The sequence below is a fragment of the Heloderma suspectum genome, chromosome 2 (assembly GCF_057233095.1).
Source record: "Heloderma suspectum isolate Gila_16-S chromosome 2, 16-S_ref, whole genome shotgun sequence".
Taxonomy (NCBI): domain Eukaryota; kingdom Metazoa; phylum Chordata; class Lepidosauria; order Squamata; family Helodermatidae; genus Heloderma; species Heloderma suspectum.
This window is the reverse complement of record NC_139459.1, coordinates 169,112,119-169,133,010: the sequence shown is the minus strand read 5'-3', so window position 1 is coordinate 169,133,010 and position 20,892 is coordinate 169,112,119. Positions and strand designations below refer to the sequence as shown.

The window sequence follows — 20,892 nt, the reverse complement described above, 5'->3', positions numbered from 1 at the left end:
AAAACATGTCCAGCTCTTTCCACCATTCCTGATTATTAATGGACTAAGATTTCTCTAACGGACACAATTTTGCAGTGTGCATGGTACTCAGCCTTTCTTTCTCTTGCCCCTTGTTGAAGCCCTGGGCAGCTTACACAAAATGTATCTTTTTAAAGGGGACAGGAAAATAGTTTTCCCTGCATAATTCTATAAACCTCTAACACAGCCTGCACCGTTTGGCAGCCAGCCAGCCAGTCACCCACATAGCACCTGGCCCCCCTCTTGCAAGTTTTTGCCAGGAGGGAGGGTGCACAAGCTCCCAGCAGCTGTCAGTCCTCCGGCGAATGGCTTGGCCAGGTTGTCCTTCTCCTTGCTTCAGTGGTCAGAGGGCAACTTACAGCTGGGTTTTTGTGTGGAACTCTTAACAACTGTCAGTTCAGCATCTGAGGACAGACTATCCTTCCTTTTCCCTGATGGCGTTCTTGCTGAGACTGAGGGATGTGGCACGCGCTCAGAGCAGCTGCTCTTTCTCTGGCTGGTAGTTACAGGGCCAGGCTGTCCTTCCTTGTCATGAGTGGAAATGCATCTGGTTAGATTCCTGCAGGAAAATCTCTCTCTACCCAACTACCCCTGCTTAGCAGTGACACTGCTGCCACCCCTCTTTGCCACTTCCCTTCCACTCTCAGTACTGATTTGTTTCTCAGCTTTCTTCTCTTTCCTTCCTTCATCCCACCAGTCTCACTCCTGCTGCTGAACAGTTATGGAGGGTTCACTGCTAAAGTTACTGAGGGTTTATTTAAAAAGAAAAAAAGCAGATCACAGCATGTGCTGTTGCAGTACACGCTTACATAGATGTCAATGAGACTTACTCCAAGGTGAGCACATACAATTACAGCCTTAAAATACATTCACAGTGTTCTAGCTAGGGATGTAGTATGCCTATGATGAATTCCTTGCTGGATGTGGAGCCATGTGTGCAAACAAATGATGAGTGTTGCACATGAGCAATTCCTAGGTCCAGGGCCAACTGAAGACATTTTGCTGCCAGAGGTGATGGACAAAATGGTGTCTCCTCCCATTCCATGTGCAAAAGCTAACAGAATTGGCAACTGAACCTTACTTAAACACGGTAAGTGGAATAGCATCCTCCACTGCACTAGAGGGCAGCAAGCTGGCTTAGGGGGTAACATGGTACACAGAGCTCTGTTCTCCTACACCTGCCCATTGCTTCCTGCCTCCAGCATCTGCCTAATGGTAGGGCCGGCTCTGCCCATGTCTGACCCAACGGCTGTGGATTCTGCACACATATCCCTTCAAAGAATGCTGGCACTTACTGGGAATTTGAAAGCACAGCAAAAATGACTATTTCTTTATATGGGGGTGGGGGATATCGCTGGAGGTAGAATAGTTCTACAGAGTATGAAACTTGGGGAGTTTCTGGATGAGGCTTTTCTTGTGCCATCACATTGCCTCATTCACAGAATTGTACAGGGGCCCAGACCTCATCATCTTCTTCCAATTCCAATTCTGCCAAAATAACAATACAATTCAGTTTGAGAACGTCACCAAATTCCTATTTGTCTGAAACAGATATTCCCACAATAAAACAGGGCCACTGTGTGTGCGGCGTGTTGGGTGGGGGGGTTGAGTGGGGGCTTTGGGCTCCCGCTCCACTAAAATTTGAAATGCCAAGCCTGCACGCAGTCCCAAAGTAATCTCTTTAGAACCATCTGGAGCCATCAATTGTGTGCTCAAACCACCCACATATGACCAGACTATTATTATTCCTGCCTCCTCACCACCACCACACACACACACACAGCCTCCTGCTGCTGCTGGGAACTATCCTTGCAGCCACTTGTCTCCAATCAGTATCACAGCAAACACCTTTGCATGTTTACTCAGATGTAAGTCCCACTGAGTTTGATGGAGTTTACTCCACAGTAACTGTGTTTAGAATTGCAGCCTACGCTCTTTGGAATACAGCCTCCCCCCCTTTTTTTTTTTGCTGTGTGTAGGCATGTCAGTCAGTACATAGCTTGAAGAGGGAGGATGGATGCACTAATGCAATGGAAGGGGGCAGCACACGTTTATCTGTTTGTTTAAAATATTTTGCCATGTCTTTCAACATAAAATTGCCAAGGTGGTGGAAAACATATTTTAAAACCAATTACAAAAGAACAATTAAGACAAATAAAACAATAATATTTCCCAACAGTGGCTGAATCCCCAGAAGCCGTTTAACACCACAAAGCCACGAGAAGCCAATTAAAAGCCGAGGAGAAGAACAGAATTATTTTTACTTGGCAGCTAAAAGTCCCAACACCTTGCACCAGGCAAGCAGATAAGAGTCAGATATGGTGGTTATATCCCAATTCCCACCTTTCCTCCTAGGAGCCCAAGACAACTTACATGCTCCTCCTCCTCTCCATTTTATCCTCACAACAACCCTGTGAGGTAGGTTAGACGGAGAGTCAGTGGCTGGCCCAAAGTCACCCAGTGAACATCACAGCCAAGTGGGGGCTAGAACCCGGGTCTCTCAAGTCCCAGTCCAACACTCTAAACATTGCACCACACTGGCTCTTCCACAGAGGAGGAAGGGAAGGTACCATGACTTGAAGAAAGGTCTGGCTCAGGATGGGAGTGCCAAGGAATAACATGCATTAGAGCAGGGCCAGGCCAGAGCGGGAGAGCAGCTTGATGTGTCTTCTAGCAGCAGCCCAGTTTGTATTACAGAGCCAGGGAAGGGGCCCTAGGCTCAGAATTTGGGGTTCTTCTACAGTTTGCCTTGTGGCTATTGCTGAGAGGCAAGTCAGGAAAACAAAATTAATCCAGGCAGCTCTGCTTTTGTCCCTGGAGCATCCTTCGAACAAGAAGCCTTGCCAAGGTATCCTCTCCGGGAGCTGGCAAGGCTCATAAGCACACCCACAGGACCAGATTCTCTGTAAGGCATCCAGAGTCCAATATGGCTCCTTGTTTTCATACCTAAACAGGGGATGAGCCATCTGTCACTACAATTATGTCACCCACACTTGTTTTTGTCTTAGTAGGGCCTCCCTGGCGTTTTCTGCATGACATTCTGGAGCTTCTTGTCCTTGGATTTGAAACTCCCATCTCAGCCCGCAACACCCTATATATTTGTTTCGTTCTATTTTCCCACATCAAGATTTTTGAATGATGGAAATGATATAGTTCTTTGGCTCTCTACCATATCATCCTTGTAAGTTTCCTTTCTGATGCAGCTTTGTGACAGACATCTTGGACTAACCAGATTCTCACAGTGTGCTATTGGGGCATGTTCTGCCAATACAACAGCCAGGTCTGGCTTGAGATGTTTTGAAGGGTGAAGTGAGGGTGGAAAATATAAATGACAACTTTCACTGCTACCATCTGCATTCCACTAAGTATCATGGGGCACAATTCATAGCAAGTTCTCCTGCACAAGCCTCAGTGAAATTTGCATTCTGGCACTGCTGTGTACCTTTACAAATATACAGGTAGAGCAGGTAGAAAGCAAGTAGGAAAACAAGCAGGGCAGTGCTAGTCTTAGAGAAGCATGTAATAATGATGACGATATCACCTCAATGCACATGGTACTTGACAGAATAACTTAAGGGGAAAAGACAGATTTCTGCCCCACAGAGTTTACAACTTCAACACGCGCTACAAATGCAGGGAGAAGTGACTGGGGGGTGTGGGCTAAGGATTGGGGGGGGGGCAGGTTGACCAAGGGAAGTTCAAAGCCAATTCATGTGAGAACTGTACACAGCCACTTTCCCCTCTGCCTCAATAGCATCATGCTATTTTATTGTGTGTTGTTTGGTTTTAGTTTTTGTGAACCGCCCAGAGAGCTTCGGCTATTGGGCGGTATAGAAATGAAATAAATAAATAAATAAATAAATAAATAAAAATAAATCATGCGTGTGCAAACAAGTTGGTTGTCTGACTCTTCCATCATGGTCCCAACAAGCCACACTTTTGTACACTGTGCCGTTCGCAACCCACATTTGGAAGACTTCCAGACCAGCAAGCTAGGTTTGCATCCCATTATTCAGGTGACCCCATTCCTGCTATGATGTGCATGGAGCGATCCAAGTCCTGCACTTTGCTCCTCGGTAGGGCAAGGCTTCCTCGGGACTCCTGCTCTGCTGAGCTCCTGCATCCATTCCGACCACGGTATTGGAAACGGGATGCAGGAATGGATGGACCATTCCGCTGACGCTACAGAGCTGGCTCTCCGTCCCTTATGAGTTATTGGGGAGTGGGAAGAAAAACACCCACCCACAGCTTCTGCCCCTGAAAACAGTTGGACTCCTGCTGCAGCTGAGCTTTCTGTGCCGCCTCTGCTTCTTCCTCTTCCTTAGATACCAAGTTACCAACGCTAAACCAATCGGGAGCCCTATTTCCCCTCCCTCCACTCTCTCGCTAATCTCTCCTCCCCCCACCCCTTCCTCTCTCCCTCTCTCTCCAGCTCAGCTTTGCTTCCTTAGCCATGAAGCTCGAGAGGCTTTGGCACCCTTTCCCCTGCTGCTCCCTGCTCCTGATGCTCCTGCTGGCCGGTAAGTGTCCAGTGGTCCACGCACGGATGCTTTCCACCACCCCACCCCAGCCGGTGGCGACGGGCTTTTGGGACGATCTGGTGACAAAAGCCGGGGGAGGGGAGCCTGTCTTTGCTTGTCTTTGCTAGATGGATGCAGCTGGAAGAATTCGCCTGGCCTGTGTGAGATCAGAACAAGGGGGGCATTCTCCATCCGTGTGCATGTGTGTGTGATTCCTCTGGACTGTGCAGGCATCACTGCCTAGATCTTGCAGGGAATCCGCACGTGTCTGAACCAGACAGCTTGTCGTTCTCCTAGGGAAATCTCCCAGCCCCTAGTTCTCGTCCATGCTCTGTGTTTCCTTTCACCCCTTTGGGTTTGGAAAGGGGAAGAGGGAGACTCGTTCTTTTGGTACATTTTTTATTGTTTATATCGTAGCAGTGAGCTTTTATTCCACGCTCTTACACAGAGAACGGAGGGTCCGAGCACTGCATGGGTGTGTGTGTGCGTGCGTATCTTGGTGGACTCCTCTGGGGTTCTCTTCCAAGCTATGTCTGGGATGAAGGCATGGGGTTTGGATGGCTGGGAACTTGGGATGCCCTGGGTTTTTCTCCCTGGCTCTAAGAATGGAGTTCCTTCCAAGGTCTAATGGCGCTGCTTAATTTCTAAAACAAGAGGTACTGGAGCTGAAGACCATCTGGATTGTTAGAAGAAATATTTCCTATTCATGCCACATGTGTGTGTGTGTATGTGGGGAGTTTGTGGTTACTTAGCAATACAAGAAAGTCCCTCTGCACACGGTCAATGACACTATCTTGACATTGTCCAGCATCCAGCCCTGCCTCAGCTCAAGCTGTGTCTGCTGGGCTAGAGAGAAGGGCAGGGATGAAAGCCAGGGATCTGGGTTCTGACCCGGATCCAAATGCTGGGAGGGAGATTGGGGCCTGCGGGGTATTCAAATGGACACTCTTGCCTTATCCTGCAAGCTCAGGCAACTTGCAACATTTTAAAGTATCTCCCTCTTGTTGCATTCATTCACACAGCTAGCCTGATCACTTAGCTACAAAGGAGAACAGCAGGGCTTCTCCACTGTGAGGCATAGAAGAGGGGATTTTGACAGGTGGCAGCTTGTCATACTGGAGGGTGGAAACGCTCTTTTATGCACAGCTATTACAGGTACAGGAGCCTTGTCCTTCTTTTGCATCTGATCATCCAACACATATCTATGCATCCCTCCAGCACAATCCCATAGTTTTAATCCATGCAGCTGAATAGAACACCTATTCTTCACCTGTCTCCCCACACCTCCATCTTCCTTCCCACCCTTTATTGCCTCCCTTGTGTCAAAGATTAGACTGTAAGTGCCTCGGGGCAGGGATCTATCTTTTCATTTCCTGTTTCCCTTCTATTTACGCTGCCCCATCTCTATCTAAGCAGCCAAAATGCCTTGCTAACTACTTCTGCTCCTTTTGCTCCACTCATGCAAGCCCTCGCCCTTCCAGCGTAGAAACTCTTCCTTAATTCAAAGCTCCCCACCACCCTTTATATTCTTTATCTGGAGCAACCTAAGTGTAAAGTGGAAGACGAGGTTCCTGCACCTCCCATAATTGTGCAGAAAAGGGGATTTCAGCAGCACACCTGGAGTACTCTGTCCAGTTCTGGGCACCACATAAGAATGAGATCAACAAACTGGCACATGCCCAGAGGAGGGCAACAAAGATGGTGAAGGACCTGGAGAGGAAGTCCTATGAGGAAATGTTGAAGGAGTCAGGTATGTTTAGTCAGGAGAGAGAGCGATGATTAAGAGGTGATGTATGATGGCCATCTTCAGATATTTGAAGGGTTGTCACATAGATGATGGAGCAAATTTGTTTTCTGTTGCTCTAGAGCAGCTTTCCCCAACCTGGTGCCCTCCAGATGTGTTGGACTACAACTCCCAGCATGCCCCAGCCAGCCATGCCTCAGGGTAGAAACCAACCTATGGAAAAGGTTTCCAACTAAGCATTAGGAAGACCTTCCTGATGGCACAAGCTGTGGCACTGACTGCCTCAGAGGCTGGTGAACTCTGCTTCATTAGAGGTTTTTAAGCAGATGGCCATCTATTAGCGATGCTGTAGCAGGCAGCAAATTTCCTGCATTGGCAGGGGGTTGGACTGGAGGACCTTTGAGGTTCCTCCCAACTCTATGAGTCTGTGTCACAGGGGATGGAAATAATGAAAGGGACAGGAACCCTGCTCCTCTCCTTTGCATCTGGTCACTCTGCTTCACCCATGGATTCTCTAATGCTATTGATTCTCTCTCTCTCTCTCTCTCTCTTACACACACATACACACACTTCATTGCCACCAAACAGAAGATGCTCTTCAGACGTTTTAGTGTTAAAAAAGGTCCTGTCCTTAGTATTGAGGGAAGGGGACTTAGTTCCTACCAGCTTCTTTCCAGCTCTGGGAGAGGATCAGAAGTCTAGCTAAGTGTTAATTAAACTGAGTGATGGGCACAGGAATGGTGGAGAGGTGATGGAGCAAGAAATTGCCAGGGGAGGGAAAGGAACAGATGCCCAGATCCTATTTCTCCTGCTCTTGCTCCAGTGCAGACACACAAGAATTAAGCCACTGAAGCTTTTTGCATTCCTTGGTCCAGAGGCAGCTCCACATTTGGGGGGAATGGGACTGCGACTCTCTGCCTTTCCCCCACCCACTTGTGGCAGAGACATCCCCCCTCCTCTGACAATCTCAGCAGAGTGCAGCATATCTGCCCTACCCTCCACCCCACCAGCCCCAATGAGCACCAGCCGCCACTGCCTTGATCTCTAGTTTAGGGCTGATTCCAGATTAAGCTTTTCTTATGCAACCGCCCTGCCTCATTCATGCAATTTTACGAGGGGTCCCAGCAAGCTCATTGACCACCTGTGACCCTCTTGTGCTTCCCACCAGTTCCTCCATCTTTTTTCTTTTCGTAAAAAAATGGAACATTAAGGAGGAAAAGACAGAATAGCTGCACAATCCCTTTTGATTGTTAGCACCAGGAGACCACCGTCTGGAAGCACTGCAAGAAGAGAGGAACACGCCTTATACGATTCAGACCACTGGGGCCTCCACCTTAAGACTGGCTACACTAATTGGCTGCAGCGGCTCTCCAGAGTTTCAGGCAGAAGTCTTTCGCACCCCTGCCTGGAGATGGCAGGGTTTGAACCTGGGACCTTCTGCATGCAGAGCAGCTGCTCATACCCTGAGCTATGGCCCCCTCAAAGCAGTCCCCAGAAGAGGGCTCCTGTGTGGAATGTCGCGACTGATATTTATTTATTTCATTTCATTTCATTTTTATACCGCCCAATAGCCGAAGCTCTCTGGGCGGTTCACAGAAGCTGATATTGATACCTTTATACAGATATATAAGCATTTTTATTTGATCGCCCTTACGAATTAATGCATCATACACGCTGATGTTTTGCATCTTTGTATGTACTGGAGCTCCTGCTCCACCACAGTGTATACCATCTCCAAATACAGCACGTATACTGCTCTCAAAATTACTAAAAGTTGTGCGCACGCACACACAGCCCAGAAATTATGCACAATAGAAAAAACCAGGCTTCGACTGCATCATTTATGTAGGTCACAGAATTCAACTTTTCTTATTAGTGCAGAATACACACCGCCCCTGCCTGCAGCCTGCCGCGTCGGTCAGCACTGTAACCCCCATATTGTGGACGGTGTGAAACCGAGGCCTGGTTCTCACTGGGATGGTGAAAAGCACTTCTGCGCACTTGTATACTGGAGTGAGCTTCCATGCACCAAATCCCCTGCCTATAGAAAACTAGCATGTGAGGGAGAAGGCTAGGGGAGAACCCTTCTCCCCGTCTGCCAGTCTTCTATGTAAAGAGACTTTTTTTGCGTGGATGAGCATTCCACTACGTGAGCAGCACCTGTGGCCTGCGGTGCCGCAGTCCTTCGGGCACAGGTTCCCTGTGTCACAGTACAATCCTGAACATATTTACTCTGGAGGAAGTCCAGGTGTGTCCAATGGCATTTACTCCCTAGTAGAGCATTCTTGGATCGGATGCCTTCCAGATCTTTTGGACTACAACTCCCAGCATTCCTGACCATTGGCCAGTCTGGTCAGAGTCAAAGTCCAAAACATCTGGAGGGCTCCAAGCTAGAGGAGGCTGTTTTAGTGAGTCTAAGACTGCAGCTTCGGTGAGAGAAGGCCCTTGTCCTTTTAGTTCTTTCAGCACCATGGCCACCACCGTGGTGTTTCTAAAGTGCTATGAAGGGACTGGGCTGGATTTCTAAGACTGCCGCAGCCCTGGATGTTACATCCTCTTTGACTCTGGATTCAGAACCCTGTGATCCTCTGTGTGACCCGTTTCCTTTTGGTTTGCCAATTGGCGAAATGCTTGTGGATGCCCTGTTTCAGGAGCTGAGCAGCACGGGTTTGATGTGACCGCTTGGCCGGAAAACCCTGTGGTGGAGCATGGAGGGTCTCTCTGGCTGAATTGCAGCACCAGCTGCCGGGAGGCAGATGCCAGGGGAGGCGTGGAGACGTCGCTGATCAAGGAGGGGAGAGACAATGGGACCGGCTGGGCATCCTTCCAGCTTGTGAACATCACGGAGTGGGCATCTGCAACGGAGTGCTCCTTCAGCTGTTATGGGGAACATAAATCTGTTCGTGCAAACATCGTGGTGTATCGTAAGTGGCTATGAAGCAACCATTTGTTATTTATCCATTGCATTTGTATCTTTTGGTTCCTCCGAGGAGGTCGGCGCAGCCTTCCCCAAGCTGGTGCCCCACAGATGTATGGGACTACAACTCCCAGCATTCCCCAAGTTGAGGTTCCTGGCAGTTTCCATTTCGGAAATGCTCTTGGGGGGCCTCATTACAGTGGTGGGTGGGGCTGAAGGCAGAATGGGTGATGCCAAAGGCAAAAAGGGCGGACCCAAAATTAAAAAAAAAACACACCACCAGTATATTTTAGCTTAAAACTCTTACTGCCAGTAAATAAGCCTTAGGAGAGGCATCTCAACCATTTATAATGGTGTGTGTGTGTGTGTGTGTGTGTGTGTGTGAAGCCTGCAAAAAAGCCAGGAAGCCACCAAACGATTGGTGGTTGGGACAAAGGGGATGTGGCCAGGGAAAGAGGGTGTGGCCTTCTGGGGAACCTTGGAGGGCTGGATTTGGCCCCTGAGCCTGAGGTTCTGCACCCCTGGTCTAGAAAGATTTGACCCTTTCCCCCCTGTGGGATTTCTACAGCAGCTTCCACCTCCATGTGGAATTCCACACCAAGGTGCGTCTATGTCTTGTTCCAGAGATTCCAGAGCAGGTAACTTGGGATCCGGTGCCCCTGATGGAGGTGGGCAAGATGTATAACTTGACATGCCGGGTTGCCAGCGTTGCCCCCATCCGGAACCTCACCGTGACTTTGCGTAAAGGAAAGGAGAAACTGCACGAGGAGACATTTCAGAATCGCAGTGCACCTGAAGCCAGTGATGTTGTGGTCACCTACACCATAACTGCTCAGCAGGAAGACCACAGGGAGGAAGTCACCTGCCATGCGGCTCTGGATTTGAGGCCGCAAGGACAGCTCCTTGAAAAGGCATCCCTCAGCAAGGTCCTAAAAGTTTTTGGTGAGTTAGCCGGTTATAATTTTGTATATTCCTTTTTCTCTTCTCTTAGGAACAGAAATTAATAAATTATTTTTTCCACTGAACATAAATTACTTGCATAACTGTATAATGAGAAAGAAAATAGTTCAGAAGCTGAAGAATGAACCAGCAGAAGTATTTTTTGTTTTTAGACAAGAGACTAACATACATTAAAACGGGTGGGCAGACTTCAGGCTTGTGGGATCTAGTTTGTTTTTTTACTAGAACCCTGAGATCCAACAACTGGAGCCTGGTGTAAAAGTCATGCACTTCCAATTCTGAGCCCAGGAATTCGTTTTGAGTACCAGAGCTGAACACAGCTCACAGCTTCTTCCACAGAAAAGTCCATCCCTAATTATGGCAAGCTTTATTTCTTCATTTCATCAGTATAATTTAGGGTGGGAGGCAATTCATTTTGTTGCTGTTATTATTAAACACTTGGAAGGTCAGGAATCCTTGCCAATCTACTGCAAATCACCCAGAGATCTTCCAGTAGATCCAGATCTACCTTCTGCCCACCCTTGTATTAAAACACTCCACATACCAGAGCCAGCATCAAGGGTAGGAATGGTCGGGTACCTGCTGAGGGCCCACACTCCAGCAGGGGCCCACTGACAAGAGCTTCACCTTTGCAACCTGCTTGTTCACCGGCCTCTTGCTCTGGTCTGGACTACAGTGGTGGTGGTGAGAAGCAGGAGCAGGAGATGCCCCGGCCTCCTTGCTCCCTGGCTCTCAGCCTGGCGCAGCTCCTTGGCTCTCAGTCAAGCAAGCAATGAGATGAGAAAGGAGGAGCACAATAACAGCTGGTGACAATGGTGTGAGCAGGTAGGCTGACTGAGAGAGGCGGGCCTATTGAGGGTGACTTGGCCAAGGGCCCTCAAAACCCTGGCCTCTGGGATCAAACCGGGAGTAGGCACTAGCGAGTATCAATCCCCCCATTGTTCCTCAGAGTTCTCAGTGAATCTGACTTTAATTTGGATTTCCTATATGAGGTGCAGAGGGAATTCAATGGCAGGGGGAGGGACCTGCTCCAGTCTCAAGCCAAGGAAGCAGCGGAGATGGGAAAACGCGGAGAAGGCAGAAGAGGGCCGGGTTAGGAGAATGACCAGGAGGAGTGAAGGCTTAAGGAGAATGACCAGAAAGGAGGCCAGTTGATTAGGGATTTTTAAAAAGTGTATCCTAGGGATTAAAGAGGGGCAATTATTCCCCTTGGAAGGAAAATGACCCACTGGGAAGGTACATTTAAAATGCAAGTTGCCCTAGAGCTACAGAATATTTTCTATAATGAAAGTCTCCCACGTCTGTGCGGCACACAGGAATCCGTGCGTCCACTGCAGTCCTCCTGAATGGCTTCACTAGTGTAGGCAGAAAAGGGGCCATTAGAAAGCAAAGAGGGTCAGATAAGTGGAGTGCAAGTGGATGGGACTCCTCTTTTCTTTCTCTTTCTGCCACCCCCTTTTCTCTCTCTGCCTCTCCCTCTCCCACACCCAGTGGGCCGCCAGAAGAAGGACATATCGCTTGTGCTAGAAGCCTGAACTGATTGCTTGCAGGGGACTTTTGAAATTAGGCTGAGGGCCACATGTAGCCCTAGGACCGCACAGGCTGCCCACCTCTGCTTTAAAGATGCTTAGGGTGCAATCTTGTGCATGTTTAGACATAAAAAAGCCCTACAACTCCCAGTGTGGCTGGCTGGGGAATGCTAGGAGTTGTAGAATTTTTTTCTGTCTAAACATGCATAAGATTCCACCCTTAAGGCCTTTTTAGAACTAATGATATAATCAAGTTAGTTTCTGGAGCTGGAAGTGGATTCAAGAAGCTGGACCACTTAAGAATTCCCATTTGCCTCCTTTCATCTCATAGCTTTTCGGACATGTCCTCTGAGCAATTATAATTCAGGGCAGGATGCTGGGTTTGAAGGCCATTGTTGTGAGCCAGGTTACCAAGGACCTTATCCTTACTACAAAAAAAGGATCTCTGGCCCTTGTTTTTTCTTCTCATCCCCCCAATTCCCAGTTCCATGTCCAGGAAAGGTGTTCTATTGCCGGTGGGCATGCAGGGAATATGTCATTATTCTAATCCTGTTAGTGAGAGTCTATTAATAACTCTGTGACAAAGACACTGCCTATTCCCCTCAATCTTTTTTCTTCTTCTTTTTGCCTCTGAGCTTGGTGCTTTAATGAAGCTGTGATGGCTGGTTGACTCACAGCCTTTGTTCTGGTGCCCAGAGACAAGCTGCCCCCAACCTCACCTGGGCGTTTGGAACATACTGAAAAGGGGCTTAATGGATGGCGGAAACGCAGGAAGCTTTCTTTGAGGGGTTACTTTGCAGTGTGCTCACACACACACACACAGAAGACATTGTACCCTGCAAATATTATTTATTTACTACTTTTGTCACCTTTCCTAAAAAGCTCCAGGCAACTTTCAGGAATAAATTTATTTAAATTTTTTAAAAAAAATTTTAAAAAATATTTTTTTTTAAAAAATAAATAAATCAAATCCTACAAGAATATCAGTTGAGAAGAACAAAGAAAACAGTGAGAAGAGCAAAACAATGAATGGATGTGTTATGTTGCAAAAGCCTTCACACACTGCTCCATCACGTGACTGCTTGCACCGGAATGTGAATGGGGATGCACACTCACAAATATGCATCCCATTGAAAGCTGTGCCGCGTGGGTGGACGGCATACGCTCTTGGATGGGCGTGCAATTTACACTTGCTGTTCCCAATCCAAAGAAGGGGAACCATGTATGGAAGACCGTTCTGTGGGCGCAGATCCCTTCGCTGGATTGGGGCAAGAAGGCATGACTTCTCTCTCGTCACAGCAGTGATTCTCAAGGGGTTCCTTCGAAGCTTATCAAGGGGCTTCCTCAGTGAAAGCCAGCATGCCACTGCTACGGCTGGTCCCCTGCTTAGGGTGCCCTTGAAGTGCATAAAGAGCAACCGTGAGACCTTAAAGGACTGGACAGCAGGGGCTCTTTCAGACCTCATGATGAACACTGGAAGATTGAGCATGCGCAGTCATGGCCTATTTCCACACATTCATATGTTGTTTGGAAAGGGCTAGAGAGAACTAGGTTTGAACAGGGCCGGCCCTACCATTAGGCAGAGCGAACTGGCCGACTCAGGAGCAGCAAATTCATTAGTTATTTAAGTTATTGTATTTTTACTGCCGAGGAGGGAGAAGAAGCACTTGTGGAATTTCCGGCCCAGGGTGCCGAAATAACTTGACCAGCCTTGGGTACTAATCACCTTAACTGGTGGGGAGGGGAGGGGGATGTACTTTTCCTTTTTAGTCAGCAAAATATATGCCAATCCTGGATAAAAATATAGGAGTATTGCTAATGGCGTTAGTAGAGAAATGGAAGTGCAGGGACTGGCTGAATTTGTTTCATTAGATGACGATGATGATAAAGCTCTGAAGAGGGGTGTACATAGAGTGGATTCTCCTCCTCTGGCTTCAACGTGGTTGGGGGCTGCTAACAAAAAGCATGAATCTGCAGAGGTTTGGTTGGCAGAGAAATAGTTCGAGCGCCTCTGCACTTGGACATGAGTCCTGGTCCATCAATGGCATGGTTTCTCCTTTCCAGACTTCCCGGTGGGTCCCCAGCTCCATGCCTTGCGCTACATAGAAGCTAACACCAACATGACCGTGCAGTGTGATGTAGTCAGGTGTTTCCCAGCTGAGGAGGCCCAGTTTGACCTGACCTTCGCAGAGGAGAGACTGAATGCCAGCATCATTGTGTTGGGCACTACAGCAAGAGCCCAGACTCAGGCCTCCCCTTTGAGAGCAGGAAACCATACGCTGAGCTGCACAGTGTCCCTGGGACCAGTGACCAAATCTGCGGTGGAGACAGTGCATGTTTACAGTGAGTGGCTGCTCAGATTTCCAGAGAACGATGGTTCATATCAAAAGTGACCTTGTGTTAGAATCGTTTCTTCTGTGAGAGGGAATGATAATTGGAAGCACAATATAGAGCTTTTCTACATGAGGCATTTACTGTGTGCTTGCGATTCCTTATGTTTCTTTGCAGGCTCTTTAGATGTCATGATCCTCCAGTTTCGCTTCTGTTTTTCAGAGCACTTTCCCGGTTTTGTTTAGAACAGAGAAAATGGGGTATTATATCTGAGAGCGCTGTTTCTCCATGTGTATTTGAGCTATTCTGCTATAGCACAGTTCCACCTAGAGGCTATGTTGCAAAAAAAGCAGGAAAGGCTACTCTTTGTGTAGACTTTGAATCTATATCCTGCAACGAAACCAAAAGTAGATATAGAGATTAACAGCCTCATGTAGAAAGCTCAGTCACCAGTGGGCTTCACTGTATAAGAATGGATGGGAGAGAGATGGCCAATCCATACATGCCATTTGTAAGTGTACAGTGTGGACAACAAGTGAGGATAACCTTGTGTTTACTATCATGTGTCTCATATACTGGTTCCTTTGCAGTGGAGAGCAAAGTGAGGCAAAGGCAGCGGTACAGTTAGGTAATTTTAGACTCTGAACTTAATTGTCTTGTGGTGGTGGTGGTGATGGATGGGTAGAGGGCTGTATAGATCATAGAATCATAGAATCATAGAATAGTAGGGTTGGAAGGGGCCCACGAGGCCATCGAGTCCAACCCCCTGCTCAATGCAGGAATCCAAGTCAGAGCATCCCTGACAGATGGCTGTCCAGCCTCGTCTCGAAGGCCTCCAGTGTGGCAGATGGTAATGTGTATTACTGCAAATGGACTTACGGGGGCCCCAGCTCTTTAGAATATACTGTGCGTTACTTCACATCAAAATGTGGCAAGGCAGCCAGCCGTGCTGAATTTGGGGGCCCTCTTACTCATGCTACTGAGTGGGGCCCTGGATGCCCGCCCCACCCCGGCAAAGGCCGAGGGGAGGAAGTGAACACTGTCTGTATCAACAACACCGACTCTCCTAGTTGCTCAGAATAGCAAGCAAGCCTGACGCAGGAGTTTTCATAGGGGCTCGGGGGTATCACTTGACTCTCTCTGGCCTACTGGTGCAAGGGGGCTTTCTTAACTGGCTGGGGCTGGTCTCCCTGCAGTTCCTTCCTCCACAGCTGGGTGGCAGCACACAGGCTGAATGAACCCCATCTCTCTCCCCCCACCCCCCAGAACCACCGCTATCCCCCCGGTCACCAGTTCGAGACTCAGTGTGGATGTGAGTGCTGCTGACATGTAGATGATACCATTAAAAGCTTCTTCCTACTCTCCTACTGTTAGAGGAGGAAAAGACCTTGGCCTGCCTGGGAAACTGCGGCCAGTTAGAACAGCTAGTACTGCTCTAGGTAGACCAGCGTTCTGCCTCATTAGAAGCCACTGGGCTAGCATCCAAAGCACTGTGCAGCTATTCCCCACACACCCAAGGGTGTATGTATGTGTGCGTTTTTCTGTTTCTCAAGCAGCCCTTCCCTCATGCCTCATAACAAACCACTTTTGAAACTGAGGCTGGGGAGTGATCACAAATGCAGTTTGTGAAGAAGCATAAGAGAATCTGCTGTTCAAAGAAAAGGTAAAAAACACACCCTCAAACATCTCCCAAGTTAGCACTGTGGATCCCTGTGCATCCTTGCTTATTTTTGATTAACAACAGACCCTCGAGTGTGTCCATGATCCCTAGTGCCAGTCTGTTCTTTTAAACATTAGCTTTTCTCCTAGAACAGGGCAACAGCAAGAATTCCTGGTCCCAGACCCTACAACGAATTAGGCTTTTAAGGTAAATGTGTGGATGGCTGATGCCCCAAACAAACACCACACGTCAAGTGTCCCCCTTCTCCTCCATAGCTTCTAGCAGAATATACCTCATTTTAGGATGCCCCAAGATTTCTTATGCTCCTGCTTCCCACCATTGGCAGTCAGTGATGTGAAATGGGGTTGGGAAATGCAGCATTTAATTAATGTATTTATTAAAATATTTCTAGCCCACCCTATATCAATAAATGTCACAACATTACAACCTGAGGTAAGTTCTATTGGTTGTTATGCAGGGGGAGAAGAAAATTAAGCCACATGGCAGCTGCTTTTTAGTGGCAGTCACATGTTTAACCACCACATCTTGTTTAGCCCTAATGCCTTCTTTTTTAGAATGCCCTGATTCCCATAGACTTCTCAGAAAAGGACTGGCATTTAAAGTCATTAACAGCTGGCACTAGATACCATTTCCTGAGCAGTTATAGGAATGACATTCTTCTTCATGCTAATTGCAGGTTTCCCTGAGCCTTCCCTGGAGATCCACCCATCTCAGACCCTCGTAAACAATCCTGTGGTCATTATATGCAATTCTCCAGCTATTCAGCCACCCAGCATTTCTCTTCAGATCAAAAATGCTTCTGGAAGGACCTTGGCATCTGGTGATCAGCTCCCTCTGCAGTTCACCTTGATAGCTCAGGAGGAAGATGATGGGAGGGAATTTGTATGTGAAGTGGAACTGGCAATTGGCAGAGACATGATAATTAAACGCACATATGCCAATCTTACTGTCTTCTGTGAGTACAGAACTTCCCTTCAGAAATACCGTTTGGTTTGTTACCTTTACATTAAAAATGTGTGCATTATATGATGTTCAGTGGCATCTCCATAAACCCACATCCTTCAAGGAGTGAGGTATTCTCTTTTCAACCCATCTGACAGCGAGCAAAGGACCATTCTGGGATGCATTCCCAAGATGCATCGCATTTTAATTTTTGTAATAACATTAAAAGGCCGTGAATGGTATGGTGTGATACACCAGAATGCTACACCAAGGTGGCCTAAATTCTCTCCCCAAAACTGCTGAATTGTGCAACCTGTGTTTATTGTGCAAATTGGGCAACTTTGTATACATTTACCTGTCGAACATAGCTCATTCTACTTCTGTTTGAGAGTCTACATCTGGCCTTCCTGGGGTCCCAATCCAGCCCTCCAGAGTTCCCCAAATATGATGATGATGATTTATTGCATTTCTATACTGCCCCCTAGCCGAAGCTCTGGTGGTTTACAAAAGTAAAAGTTTACAAAAGTAAAAAGTAAAAATAACGGTGTCCCTTTCCCCCAACCACTGAGCATTTGGTGGTTTCCCAGGTTTTGTGCAGTCCGTTTCCCCTCCTCCCATTCTTAGTTACTGGCAATAAGACTTTTAAGCTACAGTATGCTGGTATTTTTTATATGTTGGCCCTGCCCCTTTTCCTTTGGCTCCACCCCCTTTGCCTTTTTTATATGTTGGCCCTGCCCCTTTGCCTTTGGCTCCACCCCCTTTGCCTTCAACCCCACCAACACCTGGAACGCGGCCCCTGAGAGCTTCTCTGAAATTGAATTTGACCCTTGTGCTGAAAGAGGTTCGACACCCCTGATCTCCACATTCAGGCTCTTCCCTCCTGGGAATCTGCCAGTTCAAAATGCAGCGGTGGGTGGCGGTGGGGTTGCCTGTTCCTCTGAGGCTCCAGCAGTATGCAAGCTCTTGTCCCCTTGCCACACCTGTAAGGCCCCCCCCACTTGCTTTGTCAGCAGTCCTTGCAGCTTGCCTTGAAAACAAAAACCTAGCAAGGCCAGCCACGCTCATGCCTGCCACAGCCACTTCACATATAATACAGTGTCAGCCGAATTTAACAGCCAGCGGGAGAGAAGGAGCCAGACTAACCCATTTGCAGCTTGCTGTCTGTCAGGAAGAAAGAACCAAGAAATGTGATTAAACGCTGCAGCTTGTCAAGGACTCCTGGAATTCGTCCTGGTGATTAAAGAAGGGCCAGAGAAGAGAAGAGGATGGGAGGAGCGGGGGCTCCTGGGTTTAGCTTGTGTCATGGGGAAAGGGAGCAAAGTCGGAGGGAATCTCGTGGGTGGGACCGTGGAGTTGAGGCATGGGGGTTGTTTCTGTGGAAGCTGAAATAACTAAGGGTCACACTACATGGCCCAACCAAGCATAGCGTGTGTGAGGGGGGAATCCAATTTTTAGAGAAAAGAGGGTGCACAGGTGGTGGGTGGTAAACCCTCCTCCTCCTCCCACAGCTCCCATCTTTCTCTTTTGATACCACTTTCTCCCTAGGCCCTTGTGAAGGAGTTAATCTGCTCTGCCCGTTTGTGTTATCCTTACTTACAAAACGCTTGCTTTCTCTTTAGATACTGGTTCATTTGTAATTTAATGTTCTAATTGGTTTCATTTATTATTTTTGTATTGCCATGTTGTATTTTAATGTAAGCCATTTTAATATATTAAGTGGTGTAGAAGTATTATAAATGAATAAGTAGGTAGGTAATTTGGAGTTTAGAGGGTGTGCCTGCCGGGGGAACCTAAGGGAGGAAAAGAAACAGTGCAATTCTATTGCATGTCTACTCAGAAGTAAGCCTCATTGAGTTCAGTGGGGCTTACTCCCACATAAGTGTTTGCCACCCCCACTCCCCAACACCTCATTTGCACAAATCTATCCGCACCATATTCACACACCTCTCTCTCTCTCTCTCTCTCTCTCTTCCCCTTCTCTGGCCTGGTTCACATGATCACAGCAGGGGGAAATAAGCCATGGTGGCTTATTTCTCCTGCTGCATGCACCAGTCACATACTAGGGGGATGTGCATAATCACCCTCATCACCATGGCTTGTCATGTCGTGTAAACCCAGAGAGGGTAGCTTGTTGTGGTGGTTAACAAGCCATCCCAGAACCCTAAAACAGCCCATGGGTTCTGCAAATTATGCAAATCCCACTGGCATACAAATGGCATGTGCGGTGGGGGAAATAAGCTACCATGGCTTATTTCCCTTGCCATGATCCTGCGAACCAGGAATCTGTCTCCTCTTCCCTGCTCTCTAACCTTCTCTCCTTGCCAAAAATCCCCTTTGCATGTCAATTAGGTTTAGGCTTTTCTAAACTGAATTGAAGTTGGGGGGTGGGGCAGCAGTGCATGGGGAGGCTTAACCCTTTCCTCCCCAAATGCTGCTACCCTCCTGAGCTCCCTCCCCTGTGTGGCACTTGGGGGAGGGGGGAGAGACTATAATTGGGACCTTCTTTTCCCAAGCCTAATCGCTGTATGTGGGGGAGCAAGGAAGGCAGGCCATGCGCCAGATCCAAAGATGCCATGGGCCTTATTCGGCACACGGGGCCAGAGGTTCCCCACGCTTGGCACAGCCTATACACCAGGGGTGTACTATGAGAAATGTTACTGTGAGAACCAGAAACTTGACATAAATCTGATTAGCTAAGAAGTTGGGAGGCGGAGCTAGAACAGGGTATATAAGTGAAGCTAGGAAGTGGTCAGTCAGTTCAAGAGGTAGAAATTGGAAGGAAGAAGCAAGGATGGAGGGTAGCAGAGGAACCAGACTCCAGGGACAAAACTGAGCTGAAACCAAGGAGGCTGGAAGCTACACTGCCAAAGTACTTGGATGAACTAGGAGAAATTACTTTATTAATAAGACTTGGCTTAAGTATGGAAACGGTCTAGATCAAGGATAGGCAACCTGGTGCCCTCCAGATGTTCTGAATTACAAGTCCCATATGCCCCAAACTTCATGGCCAATTGTCAGGGATTATGGGAGTTGTAGTCCAGAACATCTGGAGGGTACTGGATTGCCTACCCCTGGTCTAGACAATGTTTAGAAGGACGCATTTGGATACTTCCACCCCACTTTATGTGCAATTGGGAAAGAGCAGGTTTAAACAAATGCTGTAACATGTAGTCTGAGTCTTAGACAGTAGCTTTATCCCAATGACTATAGTAGAAATGGAGGGCGGGGAGATGTGCCTTTCCAAAGAAGTATCAATGTACATGAGGGTTTGGCAGTACCTGGGACTGCCACACACACTAAACCTGCACTCAGATGGTCTGGCAGAGAACAGGTTGATCGTCTGCTGTTAGCCATTGTAGCTAAATGGAACCTCCATGTTCAATGATAATATACCTCAGTAAGTACCCAGTGTTAGGAGGCAAGAGACAGGGGATGGCCATCTCTTCATGAGTCTCTTTGTGAACTTTCAGAGGCATCTGGCTGGATACTCCCAGAGACAAAGCGGGACAAGTGGAGAATGTAGACCTTACTCTTTCCAGGCATCTTTCTCTGACACAGGTGCTAGATCACTGAGGCTTGCAGCTGTGGTGAATTTCTTGGAGGCAACAGCTCATTATTATAAACTTGATTCAGTCTCTGGTCTTTTTACATGATCAAAGAGTTGACCCAAAATTTGGTGACCAGCTAATCAGGGGATTGTTTTTTGAGGTGCATCTCAGCTCATATACTTGGGTAAGCCAGCGGTGGGCTGCAGGGCTGGTCTAGCTTCAGACAGGTTTGGGGGTTCTTCAGTTTGGGACTGGGCTGTGGTTTTGGAGGTAGCGAATAATTGTATAGGGTCTTATTTATTTATTTTGGAGGGCAGGAGCATTAATGATGTGGTTGTTAGCTTCCTTTCCTTTTCCTTTTTTTGTTTTATTTACAGTTTTTCACCATGGTGGCAACTGCTTCTAAGGAAGTAAAAAACCACCCCACCTGCCCCAGCAGCCGCCTGAGTGGCAGGACTCCCCTCTACGCCACATTTCCCTCTCAAAATGTCCCTGGAACAATGCTAGTGTCACTCTGCTAATGTTGTTCCGGGGACATGGTGGTGGCTGAATTTCTGCTCTGGCTGCTGTCAGCACGTATAGCAGCTTTTTAAACCTTAAAATAAAAAGAGCAGGGGGGAAAATGAATCCCGCTCCCCCTCATTCTGTCACCCGCAAATAGGAGAGTTAGATTGGATAGGCCATTTTGGGTCAGCCCAACTG

General features: G+C 47.8%; 1 protein-coding gene across 1 annotated transcript in view; it reads left to right on the top strand.

The window, feature by feature from the left end:
* Window positions 1-4,412: 4,412 nt before the first annotated feature.
* Window positions 4,413-20,892, top strand: part of ICAM5 (intercellular adhesion molecule 5) — a 32,878-nt gene continuing 16,398 nt past the window's right edge. Inside the window, exons 1-5 of the mRNA XM_084835889.1 lie at window positions 4,413-4,538; window positions 8,934-9,206; window positions 9,824-10,141; window positions 13,753-14,031; window positions 16,377-16,655. Coding sequence (XP_084692015.1) covers window positions 4,472-4,538; window positions 8,934-9,206; window positions 9,824-10,141; window positions 13,753-14,031; window positions 16,377-16,655 — 1,216 coding nt within the window. The 5' untranslated portion in view covers window positions 4,413-4,471. The remainder of the gene's footprint in view (window positions 4,539-8,933; window positions 9,207-9,823; window positions 10,142-13,752; window positions 14,032-16,376; window positions 16,656-20,892) is intronic.